The following is a 24,908-nucleotide window of genomic DNA, read 5'->3' as shown; positions in this document are numbered from 1 at the left end:
CAAAACAAAATTTCTACTGCTTGAAAAGGACAAAATCCCATCCATAACAGAATTAGAAATGAACGCCACCAAATACCCTATACAGTCCACCCTAAAACTCCTCAGAATGATGATAGATAGATGCTGAACCATGCAAGTCCAAATCAATAAGACCATCCAGAAAGCCTTTATAGTCATGTGCAACCTGCGAAAAATAAGAAAATTCTTCGACAAAGAGCAATACAGGCTCATAGTCCAATCCCTAGTCCTAGGGCTGTTGGACTACTGCAACATCCTCTACCTGCCATGCCCCGCAAACATGATAAAACAATTACAGACAGTACAAAACACAGCCTTCACTAAGCAAATATGACCACATCACCACCGCATACCTAGACTCACACTGGCTACCTATACAAGTGTGAATACTATTCAAATTCTACTGTCTATTATTCAAAGTAATGATTGCCACTGCCCCCTCATATCTAAACAATTGCCTAAACTGGAACAAAACAACCAGACAAAGGAGAACTCAGACTCCATTTATCTACCCCCCATTCAAAGATACACAGCGTAAGAAGTTGTATGACAACCTACTAGCAACGCAAGCAGCTAAACTTGTTCACCCCATCTCCAACATGCTGACAACGACTGATTTCAAATCATTTCAAAAAGAAATGAAAACCCTGTTATTCAAAAAATTTATCAAGAAATCATAACACATTTCCTTGTCTCAACCACTCTTGTAAATTTCCCTTCAAAGTCTCAACCATGTAAACAGCACCCTAATTTGTAATTTTCCTGGAAATGTCCAGTTATCTTCTTTTGTAATCCGCCTAGAACTGCAAGGTACTAGTGGAAAAGAAGTCACTAATGTAATGTAAAATATCTTTACATATGTGTAAGAATTCCTTTTTTATATATTCTGTAAAAAGCGCATTGCTAGTCTGTGGTTTTAACCCGCGGGTTCTGTTTGACAATCTGGCTACACAAAAATAATTCACTGCATCCGTCACTTGTCCAGCTCATAGGGCCAGCAAAAGTAAACTGCAGCCATCTCTCCCCCTTTCTTTTGAGCTCGCTTGTGCTTTACCGCCTATGACGTGCTAGAATAAACCCCGCCCACTAACTACGTAGTAAGTGCGAAGAGCTAGCACATGCGTAAATTGCATCAATGAACAAGGATACTCTGCGCATGCGTTTTGATCGCTTTTACAGCGATCAGTGGGATCGCTATAGGGCAGTAGTCTCAAACTCAAACCCTCTGCAGGGCCACATTTTGGATTTGTTGGTACTTGGAGAGCCGCAGAAAAAAATAGTTAATGTTTTATTAAAGAAATGACAATTTTGCGTGATGTAAAACTCTTTATACTTTATAAATCTTCCTCCTCCCCCCCCCCGAAGGCCTGCATGCTCCCTTCTTTGCAGCGTCTTCCAGTTACCCCCCCCAGGCCTCCCAGTCTTAGTTTCAGCTAATTACCGCAGCCTGCAGAGAGGTTAGCCAGTGCTGTAGCGTTCCTTGCAGGCTGCCATCGACCTCCGCAGCAGGTTCCCTCTGCTGCCTTTGACGTCAGGGGCAGGATCACGGCAGAGGGAACGTGCTGCTGAGGAAGCCAGCAGCCTGCAAGGATCGCTACAACATCAGCATTTCTCTCTGCATGCTGCACTAATTATCTGAAGGTAAAAGTGGGAGGCCAGGGGGGAAGCCGGAGGATGCTGCAAAGAGCAGGCAGCACTAGTATACACTGTGGGCTGCAAAATAGTACCTGGCGGGCCACGTGGTCCATGGGCCATGAGTTTGAGAACACTGCTATAGGGCATGCATCCGATCAGATCATTTGCATGTAGAATCTGTAGTGAATTGGTTGCTCAGCAAAACTCGGCCAAGAATCGCCCAACAACGATCCTGATTGGTAAGTTTAATGAATCTAGGCCTATATTGCTTGGACGCCCTCTACTGAAGTCCCAAAAGGATTTGTTAGGCATAAGTGAGACACATACTTACCATTCATGGCATTCTGTGTGTCTACATTTGCCTCCCTGATTCCTTCTTGTATCTCATCTAGCCATAGAACTGCAGACTCATCTTCAGAAACCTGTGACAAGACCAAGAAACCATAGAATGAAATAAGCAAAGGAAGGGCACAAATTGCTGTTTCTAGACCACAAAAATTCCGCTGGCACTGCCAGCTTTTGAGACTGTTTTGTGGGTGGGAAAGACTTCAGTCATTTTTATCTTTTAAGGGTCTATCAGTCAGTCAGTTGGTAAAATTTCTTAAGAAACTCTGTTAAATAAAGCTATAAGTTGCATGGTCAGGTATATAAATGTGCAATTACTAGAGCTTCTCTTTTAGGTTTTAACCAACCCATCTACCCCCAGGCCAGTGGAAGAAAAATGAAATTGGGCGTTTATTGGCTAAAAGCTATCCCCACCCCCAATATTTTCACAACCTGTTCCCTAGCTGGGCTACATTTGCTAATTGAAAACTGTGCTGAATTGCAGAAATCAAAGCTGTTTTGTGCCTGTGGAGTAGTAGTCAGTGGCCTAAGAACCTGGAGAACTGGGTTCAATTCCCACTGCAGTTCCTTGTGACTCTGGGCAAATCACTTAACACTCCATTGCCCTGGAACAAACTAAGTACAGTGGTACCTTGGATTACGAGCATAATCCGTTCCAGGAGCATGCTCGTAATCCAAAATGCTCGTTTATCAAAGCGAGTTTCCCCTCGCGGGGGGGAGGGTGCCGGTTCGCGGGGGGTGGGCGCTCGCAAATTGAGGTGCGATCGGTTTCCAAGGCGCCGATTTTGCCAATGTTTTGCTCGTCTTGCAAAACACTCGCAAACCGGTGCACTCGTAAACCGAGGTACCACTGTACCTGTATATAATGTGTCAACTGCTTTGATTGTAATCTCAGAAAGGCAGTATATAAGTCCCATTCCCTATCCCTTACATGTTTATGAACAATGCTCTGTAGTTTGGCAGTGCTATAGAAAGAAGAAAAAGTAGTAGTAGTATTTTGGGTCTACTTAAAAAAAAAAAAAAATCTTAACATGGGACAGAACAATGCATAAATTTTAGATTACAAAAAAGTTTAATGTTACATTATAAACTGAGGACTTCACCCAGCTGACAAAAAGTACCCAGCACTAGGTACGCCACTGCACCACACAGCTTACTAACTAAATAAACACTGCATTTTGAAATACTCACTGTACACACTCTCTCTACAACTTACCGGCACAAACACTCCATACTGCTCACACACGCACTGCTGACAAGAGGAACTTCCCAGCAGGCCACGCTTTAAATACACTCCCCTTTTGCTACCTATTAGGGGAGTGTATTTAAAGCGTGGCCTGCTGGGAAGTTCCTCTTGTCAGCAGTGCATGTGTGAGCAGTATGGAGTGTTTGTGCCGTTAAGTTATAGAGAGAGTGTGTACATTGAGTATTTCAAAATGTAGTGTTTATTTAGTTAGTAAGCTGTGTGGTGCAGTGTTGATTTGAGTCATCTTGTAATTGTAGTACCCCTCCTGAAGAAGCCAGCGGGTGAAACCTAGGTTGGGGGGTCGGTATTGTGAATAAACGGAGGAGCCCGGAGTAGTTATGTGTACCATCTACACCATTCAAAGTTAAGTTGTTGTGAAATTTATGATTTTATTTCCATTTAAGTTTTATTTTTTGTTATTTAGTCTTTGTTTGGTGGAGGAGACTGTGAACAACTATGAAGGTCTCCTTAACAGCTGCCCCGTGAACTTGTTTCACCGGACCTCAGCTGTGGGTCTGAATGTTCACTTAACCACATCAGCTTTGTGTTGAAATTAGTGCTTGAAGTAAAACAAAGGTGATTAGTACAATAGCAATGCTATAAACCAGGGGTACCCACACTTTTTTGACTCGCAAGCTACTTTTAAAATGACCAAGTCAAATGATCTACCAACAATAAAATAAAAAAAAAAACACAATGCACACTGTACGCATAGAATTGTTAATTATCATTCCTATTCCAGGGTTTTTTCAGAGGTCAAAGCAGATGATTCTATGCACTGTCATCTCAGTAACAACCATACAAAAATAGACAAATACCCACCCCCCTCCCTTTTTACTAAACCACAATAGCAGTTTTTAGCGCAGGGAGCTGTGCTGAATGCCCAGCGCTGCTCTCGACGCTCATAGGCTCTCTGCGCTAAAAAACACTATTGCGGTTTAATAAAAGGGGACCATATTGTAAAATATAGACAGCAGATATAAATTCAGACACATTTTGATCACTAAATTTAAAATAAAATCATTTTTCCTACCTTGTCTGGTGATTTCATGAGTCTCTGGTTGCACTTTCTTCTTCTGACTGTGCATCCAATCTTTCTTTCAGCCTGTATGCTTCCTCTCCTCCACACCTCATTCCCTCCCCCAACTTTTTCTTCCTCTCTCCCTGACCTTTCTTTCTTTCTCTCTTCATGCCCACTTTCTTTTTTTCTGTTTCTCTTCTTTCCTTCTGTCAACCTGCCTGCCCCCTTTCTTTCTTTCTCCCTGCCCTTCCCCAAGCCACTGCCACTGCCATCGGGGAACAGGAGCCAAAACGCCACCAATGGATAACAGGTCCAAAAGCCGACACCCGTCCTATGCTCTCCCTGTTTAGGGCCGACCAGCATTCCTCTCCCTGACGTCAATTCTGCCATCGGAGAGGAAGTTCCGCCCAGCCAGGCAGCGATTGGCTGGCCCGAACTTCCTCTCCGACGGCAGAATTGACATTGGGGAGAGGAAGACTGATCAGCCCGATAGATCGCCAGGGCAAAGTGAGTCCTGGGTGATCGACTCACTTGGATTTGGCGAGCTACCGGTCGATCACGATCGACTTATTGGGCACCCCTGCTATAAACTTTATAAAACACCTTATTATATTTTCTTATAAAGCACATATTTTAACTGAACTCTCTGACATCCTCAGCCTTTCCATTCACAAAAATAGAAGGAAGAAAAGTTCCCATTTCCTGCTCTCTCATGTCCCCGGCCTATACAATATTTTTCTTCTGCAGACCCTTCAAAAGTCTGACCAAATCTTCGTTTCACTTGCATTATAAAGTACTTAGGATGCCATCTCTCTCCAATCCCAGGTCCTAAAGTCTAAGACAGTAGCGCAAACTAGTGCTGCCCGATTCAAGAAAAAAAAATTTTCGATTCGATTCAGCCTATTGAATTGGTTTTTCGATTCAACTTTCCTGCCCAATTGGGTGTTTGTTTGTTTTTTTATAAACATCCTGGTGGGTTTATTTTATAGCTTTTTCACCCCCCTTTGGCTTCTCCTAACCACACTGGCGCTGTGGTGTAAATAAAATAAAGAAACAAAAAGGACTTTTCCTCTCTGTTAAATCCTAGCTCACGTTTGCGGTCTAACACCAGCTCTAGCAGGATACACATTTCAAATCTGACATATTGCAATCACAAAACAGAAAATAAAATTAGTTTTTCTACCTTTTGTTGTCTGGTTATTTTTCAAATCTTGTTGGTCCAAGGCTCTGGTTGTCTTCTGATAACTTGCTTGCCAGGGTCTCCTTCTTCCTTCTTTCTGCATGCTAATCATCCATCTGCCATCTCTGTCCTCCCCGTTTCCCTTCCCTTCCCAGGAAGTCTGGCATCTATCCTTTTTTCGTCTCCCTCCACAGATCTATATTTTCTTAACTACCCTTTCATCCAGCATCTCTCCCTCCTTCCCCACCACCCCAGGGTCCACCATCTCTCCCTTTCTTTTCCCAACTACCCTCCTATCCAGTATCTCTATCCCCCCCCTCCACACCATCCCTTGTGTCCAACTTCTCTCCCTTTCTGTTCCTTCCCTCTCTAAAAACTATGGTCCATCATCTCTCTCTCTCTCTTCTCTATTTTCAGACCCATTATTTCTTTCTCCTAAAGTCCGGCATATGCGCGTCTCTTTGAACCCCCCCATTCCCTCCGTGTATTTCTACACCAGGGCCCCCCTCCCTGAAGGCCTGTCCCCCCCTTAAAGGTCTGCATCCCCACCCCCGAAGGCCTGCACTCCCCCCGAAGGCCTGCACCCCCCCAAATGCCTGCACCCCCCATTGAAGGCCTGCATCCCCCTTGAAGGCCTGCCTGCCTGTCTGCCTGATCCCCTTGAAGGCCTATCCCCCCCTTGAAGGCCTGTCCCTCCCTTGAAAGCCTGCCTGCCTGCCTGCTTGACCCCCCCTCTTGAAGGCCTGTCTGCCTGTCTCCCCTCTGAAGGCCTACCTGTCCCCCCCCCCTTGAAGGCCTGCCTGTCTGTCACCCCTCCCTCCCCCTTGAAAGCCTGCCTGCCTGCCCCACCCCGAAGGACCGCTCGCCCCCCTGGCCTCCCTGCACCACCTGAATCAGGCCCTGAGGGGGTGCTCCCGGCCTTGCCGTTCTGTCCCCCCCCACCCCCCGAAGGACCGCTCGTCCCCCTGGCCTCCCTGCACCACCTGAATCAGCCCGCAGCGGGATCGCAATGTCAGCGATGTCAGCTGCTTCCTCCGCCGCGGTCCCGCCCCTTTTCTGACATCAGAGGAGGGGAGAGGCGGGACCGCAGCGCAGGAAGCAGCACCGAAGCAGCTCAGGGATCGCTGACATCGCGATCCCGCTACAGGCTGCTTCATAGGTGGTGCAGGGAGGCCAGGGGGGTGAGCGGTCCTTCGGGGGTGGGGGGACTGAACGGCAAGGCCAGGAGCACCCCCTCAGGGCTGGCACCCGGGGCGGACAGCCCCCCCGCCCCCCCCCTTAGTATGCTACTGAAAGAACCTCTAATTTTCTGGAAAATAAACACTCAAATGTACAAACACAATTCATCAACATTAATCCTATCATAAAAATGGGAGGAGACAATGCCCTCCTCCCCCCCCCCCCCGCCTCAAATATTAAATACCTGAGCTGATAGGGATTCTGAAGCCCTACCAGCTGAAAGATGTCTGCAAAAACACACTGAACTCCCTCCAGAGCATCTCAGTTGATAGCATGATCACAGGTTTAGTGAGCAGCACCTGATGCAAAAATTGAGCATATGCCAAATGCCAGCATTGGGGATGGGGGTGGGGTGGTGGTAGCTCATTAATGTTGCCACCGACAGAGGTGCACTGGAGAGAGTTCAGGGCGTTTTTCACAGATGTCTTCGGTTGGTGGGATCCCCACCAGCTGCAACAAGGGTGTGCAGCTGCTGGGTTGGCTTCAGCCCAAACTGGATATGCCCAAACATTCCTAGATTGCTTTGCACAGAGTTAGCACTACTGTGATTCTTTTCCATTTGTGATTCTTATCTCATTTTCTCAGACAGCAAGAAGATGCTAAGTGCTCACAATCTGTGACTCAAACTTCAGCTTTATTTGAGAGTGCACTAACCTACAGAGTGCTTATTACAAATTTGGATTAGTAGAAAGTGAATGTTTGGAAGCTGTATACTTTTGCTATTAATTATTGCCTTACTGACATAGAAACATGATGGCATATAAAGTTTCAAGTTTATTTAAAAATGTTATAAACTGCCCAATCGGCCTTCTAGGCGGTGAACATTATGTTAAAAACATATATGGAATAACTATACATCCTTTAAAACAATAATCGTTATTAAAAACATTTAAAAGCAATATAAAAACTAACAGAAATAAAAAAGGGAAGAAGGGCAGAACTACAATCTATCAAGTAAGAAAGAGAACATATAGGGAGAAAACAAAAGGGAGGGTGTCTAAAAGTAGAATAAAAACTATGTAGCCCTAAAATTTTAGGTCTCGAAAGCATCAAGAAAAAGAAATGTTTTTAAGTTTGTCTTAAAATGGTGAAGAGTTGATTTTTCCCGTAAGTAGACCGGAATATTATTCCAAAGAGATGGAGCGCTGACAGAGAAAATAGACCTCATTGTGTTGATAAACTTCAGGGATGGAACAGATAAAACATTTTTAGAAGATGATATTAGAGTCTTAGAAGAACTATAGGGAATAAGAATGTTATTGATAAATTCTGGTTGACTATTTTGTCTAGTTTTAAAGGTTAGTAAAATAATTTTGTATGTGATTCTATGTTCTACTGGCAACCAATGAGCTTTATAAAGGATGGGGAGTAACATGGTCTAACTTCTTTGCATTAAATATGATCTTCACTGCAGTGTTCTGTATAATTTGGAGTCTTCTTATTTATTTTATAGTTATAAAGGCCAAAGGACCCATCTAGTCTGCCCATTCACAGTAATCATTATCTCTTTCTCTCTCTAAGAGATCCCATCCCTATCCCACACCTTCTTGAATTTAGACACAGTCTCTGTTTCCACCACTTTTTCCGGGAGACTGCTCCATGCATCTACCACCATTTCTGTAAAAAAAAGTATTTCCTTAGATTACTCCGTAGCCTATCACTTCTTAACTTCATCCTATTCCAGTGATTCCTTTCACTTGAAAGACTCAACTCATTCACATTTATGCCAAGTAGGTATTTAAACATCTATCATATTTAAAACATCTATTACATTTCCCCTCTAAAGTATACAGATTGAGATCTTTAAGTCTGTCCCCATACACCTTATAATGAAGCCCACACACCATTTTAGTAGCCTTCCTCTGAACCGACTCCATCCTTTTTATATCTTTTTGAAGATGCAGTCTCCAGAATTGTACACATTATTCTAAATGAGGTCTCATCAGAGTCAATACCTCCTTTTTCCTACAAGCCATACCTCTTTTTCTATGCACCCTAGCATCCTTCTAGCTTTCGACGTCACCTTTTCAACCTGTTTGGCCACCTTAAAAACATTCACTATTTATTATCAGTATTATTTTTATTTTTGGTTTTGAGTGTTTGCCGCAGATATAGCTGTATGGTTAGGCAGACTAGAAAGACCATAGGGCCTTTATCTACCTTCATTTTCCTCTGTTTCTAAAGTTACTAAGGTCCTCCTAAAGACTTTATTAAGACTTCAATTGGTGCAGAATACTGCGGTCTTTGGTCTTAAGAAATATGATCATGTTAGTCCTTTTTACGCCATATTACATTGGCTACCTTTTGAGGCAAGGGTGCTCTTTAAGTTTGGGTGTATTTGCTATAAGGCTCTCTTTGGATTATTGCCCTCTTATTTTGTATTCTACCTGAAATTGTTTAAGTTAAAAAAATTGCACCAGAAACTCAGGTATGTTCATCTTCCCTACCCCAAGGGCCTGTCGTTATAAAACCTTTCTTGACAGGACTTTAGAATATCATGCTGGGAAGATGAATTCCTGGATGAGTACTTTGATTGCCCAAGCTTATTCTTATCTTACATTTAGGAAATCACTGAAAACTTACCTATTTGATAAACAGGAATGTTGATCCTTAACTGTACATTAACGATGGGGTTTTTTATTAGGATGCATTTTATTTGTACTTTTTAAATGATATTGTATTTAACTGATGTTGTATCTATAGTGTATCTGTGTGTTTTTGAAGCTGTATTTTTACTGAAATGTCTCAGTTTCTTTTGTTGTGAACCGCCTGGTGGGGCGGTATATAAGAAAATAAATTATTATTATAAAAAAAATTATTATCCCTAACCACACCCTCTTCATAGGACATCCATAAGAACATAAGAATTGCCCCTGCTGGGTCAGACCAGTAGTCCATTGTGCCCAGCAGTCCGCTCACGTGGCGGCCCATAGGTCGAAGACCAGTGCACCAATGTGACAGCTGCCAGCAAGACTCCACACACTGAAATGCACTTCCTGAAAGTCTCGTGTTAAGCAAAACCTACTTCAGGAAGCAGGTAAAAGCTTGGTTCTTTACCCAGGCCTTTAATGGAAATAACTAACTTGCTAGTCACACATTTACAAGGTGCAACATCAGCTGCACATACTGTAGCAGGATGTTTATCTACTAACCTGGCTGAGATTATACTCATGCATTACATACAATTTTCTTTAAATTAGTCCCCTTATTTTTCTAATTCCTGTTACTGTTTCTTCTTTGCTTATATCCTATGCTGCCTATTGAAAGGTTTTATTGCATATGTTGATATTCTAATATAGCATACTACGCCATACCTTGTATTGTTTGAATATTTTTACTGCTGTAATTGTCTATTGCCTATGTTTGACTTATTCTTGCTGTACAACGCCTTGAGTGAAAACATAGCTGCATTTCATTAGTGACTGCTCTAGACGATCAAATGTTACAATGGAATCCCAAGACAGACATAGCTTTGTTCCATGTAAATTCCCAGCTGGAATGATTTTCAAGGAGACAGAAACCCAGGCAACCCAGGCTTTGGTCAGTGAAGAGTTAATAGGAGTGCATCTGGATGTAACTAAATCTCTTCCTGATTTCCAGTTGCAGCACTGAAGTATTGCTCACTATCACTCACTGGGAAGTCACACCCTACGACTGAGGAAAGCCATTGCTGCAACTCCAGGCTTGACATCGAAAGCTGGTAAGGCACAGATCAAAGGAATGCGACCTGACTGGACAAGCAGAAAAAAATAAGTGTGTTTTAACAAAAGAAAGAAAAATGTGATTAGAAAGCCCGGCTCTGACCTCCTAATATCAGAGAAGAGATCCATTCTATCACCGCGATGAACTCTCCATTGCTATTATCAATCATATGGCTGTTGTTCGTTCTTTTATCTACTGAGTGCCAACGAGGTAGGTGTGCTTCAAACTTAACCTCTACAAGCACAGCCAATACCGGCTGAAAACTTTTGTTTATCCATTAGTTTCCTTCAGCTCCTTTGGGCTTTTGGTCCTATGCAACAGAGCCAGAAATAAGCCTCTTTCTTTGTTTTATAATCTGCTCTAGCTCAACCATTGCAAAGGTTTTTGGCCAGGAGCCACAGACCGATTCCCTCTGGAATCCGGCATACATGCGCACCCCTGCTCCACAACTTACATTTACTTTCTTTAAACCCCCCCCCCCACACACACACACACAAAAATACTACTTTTCCCTCTGAAAGAAGGTAGCTGAATGTTTTAAGGTTTTATTAACTGCAGAAACTATCTTGCAAAACTAAAGTTACTAAGAAAACACACAACTGCAGTCCTAAAATATAAGTAACTGGAAGGGATTTCACTATTAAAATGTATGTAAAATAGGATGAGATTTTAGGTAATAAATACAAATTGCATCAAAAACCACAGTAGTTCAGTCTTAATAATGTAGTTTATCATTCCACCTCAGCTATAAGTATTCAGGAAATTATGTTACTTTCACTATCTACATTTAACAGGTTTTTAAGTTGTCACTCAAACTATACCTGCTGCTGAAATTCATAACATAACATCAAAAGTTATTAATTGGTTCTAATAGCGAGGTGGTGGTTGAGGGAATAGGCCAGAGACAGGTGAGTCATTAAGGCCCATATTCTATAAATGGTGCCTTAAGTTAGGCACCTAACTTATTCCCCAACTCCTTTTACAAAACCGTAGCACAGTTTTTATCATAGGCCGCGGGGGTAACAGCTCTGATATGCATAAGAATTCTATGAACATTGGAGCTGTCACCGCCACGATCAGCGCTAAAAATGGTGCTATGGTTTTGTAAAGGGGGGGGGTGTTAACTAGTAAAAGCCATTTTAAAATGTTTTAAGCATTATTTTAAAAAAATGTAGGCACTTAGAAAATTGTTTCTTTCATTGCGTCTACGGAGGCACCTTAGAATGCATAAGGACAAAGTAGGCGTGGCTAACACTGAAAATGACCTTAGGAATTCTAAGGCGCCTCTGTAGATGCGATTCTCGTCGACCCTGGCCTACATTTCTGGCACCTACCTTTGAAAAAAGCTGTGATTCTGTAAACAGCGCCATTGTGTGATTGACATGTGGTCAGCGGCCGTTTTTTAGGCAGCTGCCAATAATGGCGCAATTTACAGAATCCAGTCCTAAGTGCTTGAAATGGACTAGAAACTGTTTTAGCTTTTACGTTTATATATGTTAGGTTTCCTTAATGCAGACAATAGCCTAGCCAGGCATCCAGTTTTTGGATGTGCCTGAGCCCAAAGTGGGTGGGCACAAATGTTTCTCTCTTCCTCTTCTCTCCACCCCTTCTATCTCAAAATATCCTGCCTATATTCTTCCATTCTCATCACACACACACACCCCTTGCTCCTTCCACACATATTTCTCTATCTTTCCAAAATTCCCTTATCTGCCACCTCTTTCCCTTCTCCTTCCTCTACATCTACATCTTTGCCCTTCTCTCCTCCACACCACTGTTTCCATTACTTCTTCTTTCTACTTCTGCTTCTCCCCATACTTCCCTCCCCACCAATCTTTCAGTGCTTTCCTTCCCATCTCACCTTTCCCCTACCCAACTATTTTTCTATCTCTCTTCCCTCCACTATCTTTCCTCCCCATTTCTTCACTCCCCTCCACTTATTTCTCCCATTTCACCTCCCTATCACACTCTCTTTTCCCCTCCTGGCACTCTTCCACCCTCCTCTCCCTTCCCCTAGCATATGTCTGACTCTATGAAAATGTTTTAGAACCCAATATCCCCCTTAACTTTAGAAAATAGAACCTACATTGTTAACATTACAATAGCACAAGGAACTATACACAAAAAATGGAAACACCCAAAAGCAGGTCTTATAGAGTGGAACACTGAAGAAAAAGAGATGCATTTCCTTCTATAGTGAACAAAATAAAAGAAATAAACATTTTTCATGCTTTAAAAATTTTAAAGTATTTTGCAGCTTTGTTTGCATTTTATTTTGCAATTTGGGTTAGGCCTGGCATATCACATATGCTTGTTGTTTTTCTTTTAAGTTCTTTTGTAGGATCTCTGTTCTGCTTTTGAGGTCCTCCTCTTTCATCAGGTTTGCTTTTGGAGTCCTCCCAATTCATAAGGTCTTTTTCCCTCCTGCTATCTAACTCTGATATCATTTTTTCTACATTTATCTTATCTGCGTTTATCTTCCTATAGCTAGATTTTATTTCTCTATCTCATCCCTTTCCAGTCCTCATTCTCCCTCCACTTCCTATGCTTACCTTTCTAGTCCACCCATTTTGATCTTTATCTCTTATTCTTTTCTTCATATTCCTATTCCCATTATCAGACATTATCTAATCTCCCATTTTCATCCTCTGTTCTCATCCCCTCTTAAGTCTAATTACCTCTGCCTCTCATTCCATCATCAAGCCCAGTTCTTTCCTTGTCACTCATCCTTGCCTTATTACTTATTTAACTCTATTTCCCATTCCTCCCTTTACTTCCCCATTTCTACTTACCTCCTTCAAGGACTCTGTCTTCCTTTTCTTCTCACCCTCTCTACAACCCTCTTCCTCTCATTTTCCCAGCATCCGTTACCTCTCCTTCTTACATCCCTAGCATCCATTCTTTACCTCTTGCTCTATACTCCCTTCCTCACCATGTTGTTCTCCTATATTTATTTACCCTACATATCATTTCTTCCCTCAGCGTCCATTCCTCTGCTTATCCATTTCCACCTTCCACTTCACTATATATGCATTAACCTCCTTCCTCCACTGCCACCTACCAACATTTGACTCGTCTCCCATCCACAGCTACTGTCAGATTCTAGCCCTCCTTATCCCAGCCCCATCAGCAGAACCTTCTCTCAACTTAATATCCCCAGCTACAGCAGCTGCTAATCTTGCTCTTCTCCCATCCTCACCATCTGCCAGTTAGCCCCCTCTTTCTCCGCAGACTCCTTGTCTCTCTGACCTCTCAGTCCAGCTTTTCCCCATCTCTGTCTTGACCTGGGTAGTCCTCCATGCACTTATCTCCACCTTTTCCCCCTCTCCGCCTTTTATTCCCCCTAGCGCCACAAAATTTCAACGGTAAATTGGAGTACAGCAGCCCGTGGAGCCTCACGTTCATGTGCTCTACAAGGCTCTTCCAGTTCCAGTCCCACCCCCTATGTAGCAGAAGTGAACATCAGAAGGAGCGGGACTCGGACAAGCAAAGCGCATTAGCACGAGGCTCTGAGGGCTGCTGTGCCATGATTTACCACTGAAATTTTGCGGCACTAAGGAGAATCAATGATATGGGGGGGGGGGGGGAAGGACTACCCGTGTCAAGATGAAGAGGAGAGAAAATAGTGTAAATTTCTCCCTCTCCTAGTTCACTATGTCCTGCAGGCTACAAAACACTATCCAGATCAATGAATTAGAAGCCACAGAAAGACATTTAATCTACTAAAAGACTTTTTACTTGCAAACATTTACATCTAGGGGGTCTTTTACTAAAGATCAGCATATGTTATCTCATTGAATTCATTTTATTTTTATGGGCTCTGCTGCAGGTAACATACACTAATCTTTAGTGAAAGACCCCCTTCATCTTGAGACATGAAAACTGATTGCTCTGTAGTACCCAAGTACCAATGAAGTCAGCCAGTACCCTCCCCCTCTGTTTCAATTTATACTCTGATGAAAATTGCCAGAGGAACTTTTTCCTTTTTTAAAAAATGTGATTGTCTGTTTGTCTTTAGGGTATGGCTTCTTCAGATCTAGAGAGCAAAACTTTACCATTAGGACATTCAAAGGCATTCCTGTGAGGGACAGTGAACTACTTCCAAATCATATTATAGAAGGCTTGGAAGAAGATAAATGCTCTCTACAGAAGTCACATGCAGCAAGGCTACAAGTGAGCAATGCCACTATGGAGTATCTTACCAGCTCTTTAAGCACCAGGTTGATTCCAGTTGTATACATCGCTGTGGTCTTAATAGGCGTACCAGCCAATGCCATCACTCTGTGGATGCTCTTCTTCCATGTCAGGTCCGTCTGCACTGCTATCTTCTACACAAACTTGGCCATTTCTGACTTCCTCTTCTGTATCATGTTGCCATTTAAAATTGCTTACCACCTGAACGGTAATCACTGGCAATTTGGAGAGATCATGTGTCGCGTGATGTCCGTTGTTTTTTATGGCAACATGTACTGCTCCATCCTCTTGCTCATGTGCATCAGTATTAGCCGGTACTTGGCCATTGTTCATCCGTTTGTCTACCGTGGGCTACCACAGCGGACCTTTGCAGTGTCGCTCAGCGTGCTGGTGTGGATCATCGTCTTCATGTACATGCTGCCCTTTTTCATCACCAAGCAAGAGTACCATCTGGAAGAACTGAACATATCCACCTGCCATGATGTGCACAATGCCTGTGATACGATATCCCGCCTCAAATTCTATTACTTCATATTTTTGGCTGTGTTTGGCTTTTTAATTCCACTGGCTGTAATTGTGTTTTGTTATGTCTCGATCATTAGGACCCTGAGTACCTATGACCAGAAGTGGTTCTGGTATGTTAAGATAACCATCTTGATACTTACTATTTTCACAATTTGCTTCACCCCCAGCAATATCCTCCTCATTATTCACCATGTGAAATATTATCAGGACAACACAGATGACTTGTATTTTTTCTATATCATAGCTCTATGCCTCAGCAGCCTAAACAGTTGCCTGGACCCATTCCTCTATTTTCTTATGTCCAGAATCAAAGACCATGCCAATTATCGCACAATACTCAAGATATCGAGAGATGTGCAGATAGAGCTCTAGACTTCTGAACTGCAAATCGGCAAACTGGTGAGATGTTGAGAATCAAAGCAATGGATTACACAGAAGTGGGGAAGGGACTAGAGAGTTGCACGGGGACAGAAATCCCAAACATCCCCGCCCGTTCTTGCCAGGATCCTCTCCATCCCCACCCGATCCTGCCAGGATCCTCTCCGTCCCCACCCATCCCCGCAAGGAATTACCTCCATCCCCACCCATCCTCATAAAAAGCAGCAATTACTTTAACAGAGATTTCAGCAGTTGGAACCCAAGCACAGTACCGGGTAGAGCTTTGGATTTTTGCCCAGAAATAGCTAAGAAAAAAATTAAAAAATTTAAATTGAATCAGGTTGGGCAGACTGGATGGACCATTCGGGTCTTTATTTGCTGTCATCTACTATGTTACTATGTTACTTCTGACAGGATCATCAATTCCACAGTTTCTTTTCTGTTTGTGCACTGCTGTTTTCCTTGTGAAATCTCTTTGATGGAACTCTTTTTTTTGTTTTCTGTTCAGGTAATTAACTTATAAACCCCCTCTTTTACTAAGGCTGATGTGTCCATTATATTATATGGACGAACCCTGCTTCCAAAGCCTTCCATCCCCGTGGGAGTCCCGTTGGCTAGAGGGGGGTCCCCGTGGGAGTCCTGTGGTTTAGGGGGGGATTCCTGCAGGATTCCCGCAATCCCCGTTCCCATGCAGACCTCTAGAAGGGACACTGATCAGAGCACTGTGTGGACAAACACGTTTATTCACAATATAAAAATCTCAGTTAAAATTCACACAAGTATACATTTAAATAAAACTAAATGTGGCAGGCATGTAAAGTCCTTTGTAAAAGAGCATATACTGCCACATTTTGTTATATTTAAATGTATACTTGTCTGGGATGGGTGGGTGGGAATAATTTATTATTTGATTGTAATTTTGTTTGTCTTGATCATTTGTATTACTCTTGATCGTCTTTATACTATATGAAAGTTGGAGGGGGGAAGGGATATGTATTTATTATATTATTTGATGGAATTTAGTGCTGTTTACTTTGTACATTGTTTGATAATATGTTGCACTTGATGTTGGTTCTTAAAATGAATATAGATATGGAAAAAAAATAAATGTACACTTGTGTGAATTTTAACTGAGATTTTATATTGTGAATAAATATGTTTGTCCACACAGTGTCCCTTTCCCACTTCCTTGTCTTTGTTTCTATTGTGTAAAATAGGCATACTTGCTCCTGGTCCACCTTGTTGTTAAGATTTTAAAAGACAAAATAGTGGGCAATAATCAAAGTTATTTCCACAGGTTAAGATAGTGTTTTACTTGTGGAAATAGGCTCCGATTATTGCTCATCTTGTATATGGGTAAATCACAGGCAGTTTCCAATAATACAGGAACCGGTGTACAGAGGTGGTGGGTCGAGAATAGAACTACAATCACAGTTCTGCACTATGAGAGATTCCTGGCAGAGTTTTCCAGGAACCCTGCACATTCACCCAATCAGCATATAAAAACCACTTTAGAAGGTGCAACAGACGTTTTTATTGAGACATCTACCTGAACCTATTTCTCATAGGCTCAAGAAAGGCAAAGATATACTTTTAACTTTTATATCTCACATCTAGTGCAGGAGCATGTACACTTTAGGCAGTTAGCCATATCACATTCAGTTCAGCAACCTCAGCTTTTGGTCAATTTCCCCAGTTCTCACAGGTTTAAAGCACCATAAGTGCTGTTCCTACCTCACTTTAGTCTAAACAAGAACATTTAGGAGAAAGAAACTCCTTTTCTCCAACAACAGTCTCAACTGGCTTCAGCTCAGTTGCCACACCCCAAACACAGGACAGTCACTTTAAACATGCAGGTTCAGTTTACAGAGGTCTTGGATTAGAAGCTCACCTCCATAGAGTTTTCCTGGATGGGTTCTCAGCTAGCTTTCAGTACAGACTATCAAGGTTTAATTTGGATAATTATTTTCTTACTCCAGTCCTCCCCAAGGCCTGAATGTAGCCACGGCTAGGGAAGGTCTCTCTCCTTTGGGATCCTCTCTCTCTGAGGGGACCTACCTGAATGACTCTCCTTTGTGAAAGATAAACACCTCCCTGCTGAGTCCCACCCCCTGACTCAGCAGGGATGCCTTGTTAAGGTGGCTCAGCACTGAGCTGTAGAGCCCAGTGCATGCTGGGATACTTAGTCCACTCAGTCTTAGGCTAGCAGCTCCTGCTGTATGGAGGTGGAATGGTAGCATTAGTGGATGATAACCCCTTACTCTTCCACATTCACTAAAAAAATTATACACAGGGAAAGCAGGCACATATCTCTGTGCATAATTTTAACCTGGGACAATAAAAGCCAACTATCCATTCTTTGGCTTTTGTTACTGGTGCACTAAGGTACTTGTAGAGTTTGAACCAACATGCCCAGTTTGACTTATTTACTCCATAAGAAATTTTATACAGATTTTTCTTCAACATAAAAGTAAAAAAGACAATGCAGAAGACATGAATTTAGTTTCTGGGTTATTTTAAGCCCCAGAGGGAAGGGGGTGACTAGCTGTGCAGGGTTCTGAAAAGAGCCTTATGCATGACTGGGCAAAGATAGGAGATGGGGTTAAAACATCCCTGGGTAGTTATAAATGAAAGAAAAGATCCCAGCCCTCAGGAACTGAGTTGAAAGATATTACCAGGCCAACAATCCCCATTTTTAATCAAACTACAAGTAGTTCCTTCATGGCTACTCCTATTAATTGCTTACAATCCCAAGACTGAAGTAATATCTTTCGAGAGAGCTGATTCCATAGTATAACAGCTTATGCTGGTGTGTAAAAAACTAATCACTCAGTGGCAGTGTGTCAGCAAAGGGTTACTTGTTAATAATAAAGGGCCCACCCCACCCCCATGGGAAGGTAAATATGAATGAAAGGGCTGCCAAGTCTTACATTTAGATGTAAAGGGCTCTTATTTTGCTAATAATACCCTCTTTCCGTTCTGTATAATATGTTATGTTAATCAGGTTTTTTTCTATTACAAGAGTTTGGGTCAGTTACCCAGAAGTTATAATGTGAGATTGACACGGACAGTCAATAGGGTTGCTAGTACAGGTAGATCAGTATAACTTAATACAGTTATGTTATGTTACAATTACAAGTAGGTCATTGTTGGTTCTTTGTTTTGTCCCAGGGAGTTGCATTTAGACAGTTTAGGAATGTGCTTTTACAATTACTATTTCAGTTACTTCGGGGTTGGCTCCCTAGTCTTGGTACAGAAATGCTTTTAGAAGGTTTCTGAACCCGATGTAGTGGTCACAAGATTGTACTTTAAAATGGGAGTTGGTTCTACCATTTTGCTAACTGATAGTGAATGGATAGGGTAATTTGCCTGGGAGACTTTACATTGTTGCATGCTGAGAATTTAATTGGAAAAGATTTCTGGTGGAATATCTGTTGGAGGCACCCTGGAATAGGATGGCCAACTCTGTTAGGGGGCATTCCCTCTCAGGATCATCTCTAGACTAAGTATTTAAATACAGCTCAATCATATTTCTAGGAATAAGAAAGGATATTTTACTTTCATTGTAGCTGTAAAAATGAGTGTCATTGAATTCATACCACTTCTTCAGTGTTATGCTAAAAATGAAATGATGCGTGGCACCTCCTTCTGGGGAACTTTAATAGTAGAACAATCACCTCTCACTCCACTGGTTTTCCTATTAGTGTTGTGCAGATCCCTTCCCTGTGGTCATGGTCTAGCACAGGGGGTATCAAAGTCCCTCCTCGAGAGCCGCAATCCAGTTGGGTTTTTAGGATTTCCCCAATGAATATGCATGAGATCTATTTGCATGCACTGCTTTCATTGTATGCTAATAGATATCATGCATATTCATTGGGGAAATCCTGAAACCCCGACTGGATTGCAGCCCTCGAGGAGGGACTTTGACACCTCTGGCTAGCATATCCCTGGCTCTTGATAAAATCCCTCAGCAAAATTTCTAGTTATAATTACATCCTGCTCAGCTTATGGGTGTTCAAGCTCCCAGCATGGTGGCTACTGTCACTTTAAATGCTCTGGTTCTGTTTTAGCACAGAACCCAAAACCCACAGTCATGCCGATAGGACAGGTGTTAGTATTACACAGACTACTAATATTCTTGTTTAAAATAGTTTGCTTTGTTTTCTCCTTTTGTACCTTAGGCATGTCAAGTTTAGTCGTGAGCCCATAAAAATGTCTTTCCCAGCCACTGCTGGTTAAGGAGAAGAAAATAGAAATAAATCTTTAATGCAGCACACAAGCTGCTCCCTTTTCGTCCACTTCATCTCAGCACAAGAGAATTAAAGAGCTCCCAACAATATTACATAGTTACATAGTAAATGATGGCAGATAAAAACCCAAGTGGTCCATCCAGTCTGCCCAACCATACAAGCTCCATAAATTAATTTAGTTTAAATAGTCCTTTTTACTTAGATATTACTGGGCCAGAAACCTAGAGCCCTGCCCAGGAGTGTGCTTAGGTTCCATATACTGGAGTCTTCATTAGAGCTCACTCCAGCCCATCTTAATCATCCCAGCCGTTGAAACCCTCCCCAGCCCATCCTCAACTGAATGTTCATATAAGGGACACAGGCCATGCAAGCCTGTCCAGTGCTGGCCTTAGTTCCTTCAATATATATCCATTATTTTCTGATTAGAGATTACACTCCTTCATGGTGCTGCACAGATACAAGAGCAAAGCTCAAATAAACCATGTCAGAAGGTTGAGGACTCTGTCCCTCCAGAGTACTTTGTTCAGCTTCTGACAGTTTGCTCACACCAAAACTCCAATGGACTCAGTGCACACACTTCTCCTTCTTCCCCCCCATCCAGGGTTCTAGGGGGGAATTTAGGCAACCTAGTGGAGTTTTGCTGTGTCGTGCCTAACTCTGTCTCTGCTACATCCTCAAGCTTGTTCTTCCGCCTCTCCTTCAAGGAATTCTTGTCATCCAGGGCTTTTAATTCATCCCCCTCGGAAGGGCAGGGACCATTTCCCAATTATTTCTTGGTTTGTTGCTATGCTATCAAAGTAGGTATGTTTTTCTTCAGGACACAATAGAAAAAGAAAATTTGAGAAATGATTCACACTTTGACCTTTGCTCATACTGAAAAGAACAAACTTGCACTTTTTACTCCAGCAGAAGAGATGACTAATAGTAAATCTATACCTCCCATGAGAATTTCTCATAGTTAGAACCAAAGCCTATCATTAAATGATAGATGCAGTAATGCAAAAATATACATATACAGGTCTAAATTTCAAATAATCACAATGACAAAATATTAAAAAACCATTCACATCAAAATTAAAAAGGTCAGAATCCACATATGCAGGCATTAAGGGTCCTCTCCCTAAGAAAAGAATTCAGAACTTGTCTCCATTAATTTGGTTCCTGATCCCCTGCCACCAACTAACATTTCTCTACCTTCAAGTCCTCAGTGTACCCCCATCTCCAACTAATCCTTATCCCTCAGAGTGTGCAAAAATCTCTATAGTTTATTTAAAACTTTCCATATCACTCTAGCAGAGCTGTGTACAATCTAAAATCAAGGAAAATAGGAAAGGAACTCCAGTCAACGAGAGGACAGTAATGAGAGCACACAATACATAAAGAAAAAGGTGAAGGAGAAAGGATTAGGGGGAGGGGTCAAAGGGGTGAGCCTGTTGGATGCCAAAACCAAACAGCTGTGGGCACACCAGGAGAATTTGTTGTTGTAAGCCTGGTTGAATAGCTATGACTTTAGATTTGATTTAAAACTTTTAAGGGAAAGATTACTTTGAACTGAGAAAGGAAGGCTATTGCAAAGATGTGATGACAGAAAGTAGAAGGCACTACGGGGGAAATTCTATAACCAGTGCCTAAATTTAGGCATTGGTAGGCACCCTGCCGATCCCTAAGTAATTGAAAAATGCAGTCAGAAACGGCAGGGTTGAAGTGCCTACTGAAACCTAAATAAAAGGAAACTGAAGTAGCTACTTTAGGCCATGGAATGCCAAAGTAAGCGTGGTCAATGCTAGAAGTACGGCTACCCAGCCGCGAATCACGCCAAGATAGGCGGCTGAAATATATGCCTACATTACAGTCACCTATCTTTGCCACTAGACCACAGTAGCAAGGGAATTCCCCTCTCCCCCATCAGCTGAGTGGCAGGGATTCCCCAAAGCCATGATACTGTAACTGGCACCCAAGTCGGATTGCCTGTCAATCATTCTAGGGCACCAATTACAGAATCGTGACTTTGGGGCGTCCCTGCTGCTCAGTTGATGGGGAGGGAGGGGGAATTCCCCTGCCTGATCGGCTGAGCGGCAGTAGCAGGAAACCTCCGAACCACATTGCAAGTTGGCTGACAGGAGAGATGCCCACTTCCTTCCTGCCGGCCTTCCTTTTCCCGGTGCATCCTGGGATGCACCAGGGAGAGGCGTAAGGCGCCTGGACCTTCCGGAGTCTTAGGCTTCCTTCCCAGTACATTGTTATTGTCTGCACTTCGGATGCAATAAACTTTTATAAATAAACCAAGAGAAAGAACATCTCTTTCCACAGCCTCCTTAGTTTTGGTTTTTGGACTTCACGTTTGCTGTGGAAACATTTGGGTCATCATTTTCTTTTGTTGTTGATCGCAGCCTTGGGATTAGGCAACATTAAACATTGATCATTTAGTGATCATAGAGCCCGACTAGGGCAATAAAGAATTGTGGGACAAGACCAGTGATGTGCAGCAACATTTAAAGCAGGGTTTTCAGTAGATGAGCTAAATCAGGGGTGACCAATCTCAGCCCTCACCAAGTCAGGTTTTCAGGATTTTCATAAAGAATATGCATGAGATCTATTTGTATACAATGGAGGCAGTGCATGCAAATAATCTCAAGCATTGAAGAAATCCTGAAATCCCAATTAAATTGAGGCTCTTATTTCCTTTCTTTCCTCTAGGGTATACATATAGGCAGGTATTCAAGCCTCTTTTCATACGTCTCTCTGCAATTCCGATATCATTTTTGCTGCCTTCCTCTTGACCACTTCAAGCCTTCTTACATCCTTTGCAAGATATGACCTCCAAAACTGAACACTATATTCCGAGTAGAGCTTCATCAATAACTTGTACAGGGCCATTAATATCTCACTTTTTTCAGCTGGCAATTCTTCTCTTTATGCAGCCCAGCATCCTTCTGATTATGGCCACCACTCTGTTACATTGTTTTGCAGTCTCGAGATCCTTTGACACTATTATGCCAAGGTCCCACTCCCAGTCCATGCATATCAGCTTCTCACTCCCTAGCATGTACAATACATTGGGTTTTTACTCCCAAAGTGCATCACCCTGCACTTGTTCACATTAAATTTTAACTGCCAAACATTAGTAGACCATTCTTCTAACTTTCATAGATCTCTTCTCATGTTTTCTATTCCCTCCAGCATGTCCAATTCTGTTGCAAATCTTTGTATTATCTACAAAAAGACAAACTTTTCCTTCTAATCCTTCAGAAATAAGTTTGAATAAGTACAGAGGGAGACCAGCATAGAGAGAATTATAGTAATTGAGATGTGACAAGACAAGAGCTAGAATGAGTGGGTGAAGAAGTGATGCAAGAAGGAGAGGAGAGGAACATTCTATGTTATCGATTCAGAGCAAGCAGTGGCTTCCCCCATATCTTTCTCAATAACAGACTAATTTCCTCTAAAAACAATAAATTACTACTTATAATGACAAGAGTTGCCATTCAACAAATTACAAAAAATTGGAAAAACTATGATAGATTAAGTTATAGTTTTTGGTGGAATTCATTATGCCATATTTTTAAAATGGATAATATATTAGCTATTCAGCAAGGACGATATAAAAAATTTATTGATGTTTGGGAGCCATTAACAAATTACTGTAAGGAATGATGATATTTAATAATTATTTCTTCCCCTTTTATTTATTGAAGTATAGGGTGGGGGGAGGGTGGGTTTTAATTTTAAATTATTTGAAACTATAATGTTATATTGGAGGGAGGAAGGGAGGAATTATATTAGGATTCAATATATGTGTGATTAAAAAGTGATATTAGAGTGTATATGATTGTATTATAAATCACTTGTTGAAAGTTTAAAAATGAATAAAAATTAAAAAACCAACAAAAAAACAAGAGACTATGGACTTTTCCTCCAGGAAATTGTCCAAACCTTTCTTAAAACCAGCCATGCTATCCATTTTGACCACAACTTCTGCAAATGCATTCCAGAGCTCAACTATTCTCCGAGTGTAAAAATATTTCCTCCTATTGGTTTTAAAAGTATTTCCCTGTAACTTCATCAAGTGTCCTCTAGTCTTTGTAATTTTTGATGGAGCGAACAAATCGATCCACTTGTACTCATTCTATTCCATTTAGGATTTTGTGGATGGCAATCATATCTCCCCTCAACCGTCTCTTTTCCAAGCTGAAGATCCCTAACCTTTTTAGTCTTTCCTCATACGAGAGGAATTCTATCCCTTTATCATCTTGGTTGGTCTTCTTTGAACCTTTTCTAGTGCTGTTATATCCTTCTTGAGATAAGGAGACCAGAAATGAATGCAATACTCTAGGTGAGGTTGCACCATGGAGTGATATAGAGGCATTATAACATTCTTAGTCTTGTTAACCATCCTTTTTTAAATAATTCTTAGCATCTTGTTTGCTTTTTTTTTTGGCTGCTGCCGCACATTGGGCGGAATGTTTCATTGTGAATTTGTGACTTCCAAATAACATGCGAGCGCTTTAAAAACATTCATCCTATGAAGGGTTCAAGTACTTGACTTGTATGACTCCAAGAAAGCTAGAACTATAATCACCTGATTTAGATGAAAGACATTTTTGGAAGAAAATATGATACCACTCTAATGGAAACAAATTCAGTCACAAAGAGCTGATTTCAATGACCAATCCTACCGTGACAAATCCTTCAAAAGCTCAAAGGGCAGTTTGGAAAGGGCCTTTAGGATCAAATTAAGAGTATAAGGAGAAGGGACTTGATATACCACTTTTTCTGTGTGGCTTCAATCAAAGCGGTTTACATATTTTTAGACAGGTACTTATTTTGTACCTGGGTCAATAAAGTGTTAAGTGACTTGCCCAAACTCATAAGGCGCTGCGGTGGGATTTTAACTCAAAACCTCAGGATGCTGAGGCAGCTGCTCTAACCACTAGGCCACTCCTTCACTCCAAGGGACAGCACACACCTAACAAGGAGGACAAATTTGCTTAAGGGTCTGCAAAAAACAGCTCACATCTGGCTGCACAGCCAGAGAGAGACTATTAATCCTACCTCTGAAACAAAAGAAAGCCATCACCCCCACTAAAGCTTCTTGTAACTCTGGGCAAGTCACTTAACCCTCCAATGCCCCAGATGCAAAATAAGTACCTGTATACAATATATAAACTGCTTTGA

General features: G+C 41.9%; 2 protein-coding genes across 4 annotated transcripts in view; one reads left to right on the top strand and one right to left on the bottom strand.

Annotated features, from left to right (window-relative positions):
- Nucleotides 1–24,908, bottom strand: part of IQGAP2 (IQ motif containing GTPase activating protein 2) — a 511,872-nt gene that overhangs the window by 127,668 nt on the left and 359,296 nt on the right. For all 3 annotated transcript variants that reach the window (XM_033929310.1, XM_033929312.1, XM_033929311.1), the window contains one exon: nucleotides 1,985–2,075. In XM_033929310.1, coding sequence (XP_033785201.1) covers nucleotides 1,985–2,075 — 91 coding nt within the window. The remainder of the gene's footprint in view (nucleotides 1–1,984; nucleotides 2,076–24,908) is intronic.
- On the top strand, nucleotides 10,299–15,656 carry F2RL2 (coagulation factor II thrombin receptor like 2). The gene is made up of 2 exons (XM_033929313.1): nucleotides 10,299–10,596; nucleotides 14,405–15,656. Exons 1-2 carry the CDS (start codon nucleotides 10,527–10,529, stop codon nucleotides 15,475–15,477), a joined length of 1,143 nt encoding a protein of 380 aa, XP_033785204.1. The 5' UTR covers nucleotides 10,299–10,526; the 3' UTR covers nucleotides 15,478–15,656.

Source organism: Geotrypetes seraphini, chromosome 1, assembly GCF_902459505.1.
Source record: "Geotrypetes seraphini chromosome 1, aGeoSer1.1, whole genome shotgun sequence".
Classification (NCBI taxonomy): Eukaryota; Metazoa; Chordata; class Amphibia; order Gymnophiona; family Dermophiidae; genus Geotrypetes; species Geotrypetes seraphini.
The sequence above is the reverse complement of the archived record's forward strand: the minus strand, read 5'-3'. Positions and strand labels throughout refer to the sequence as shown.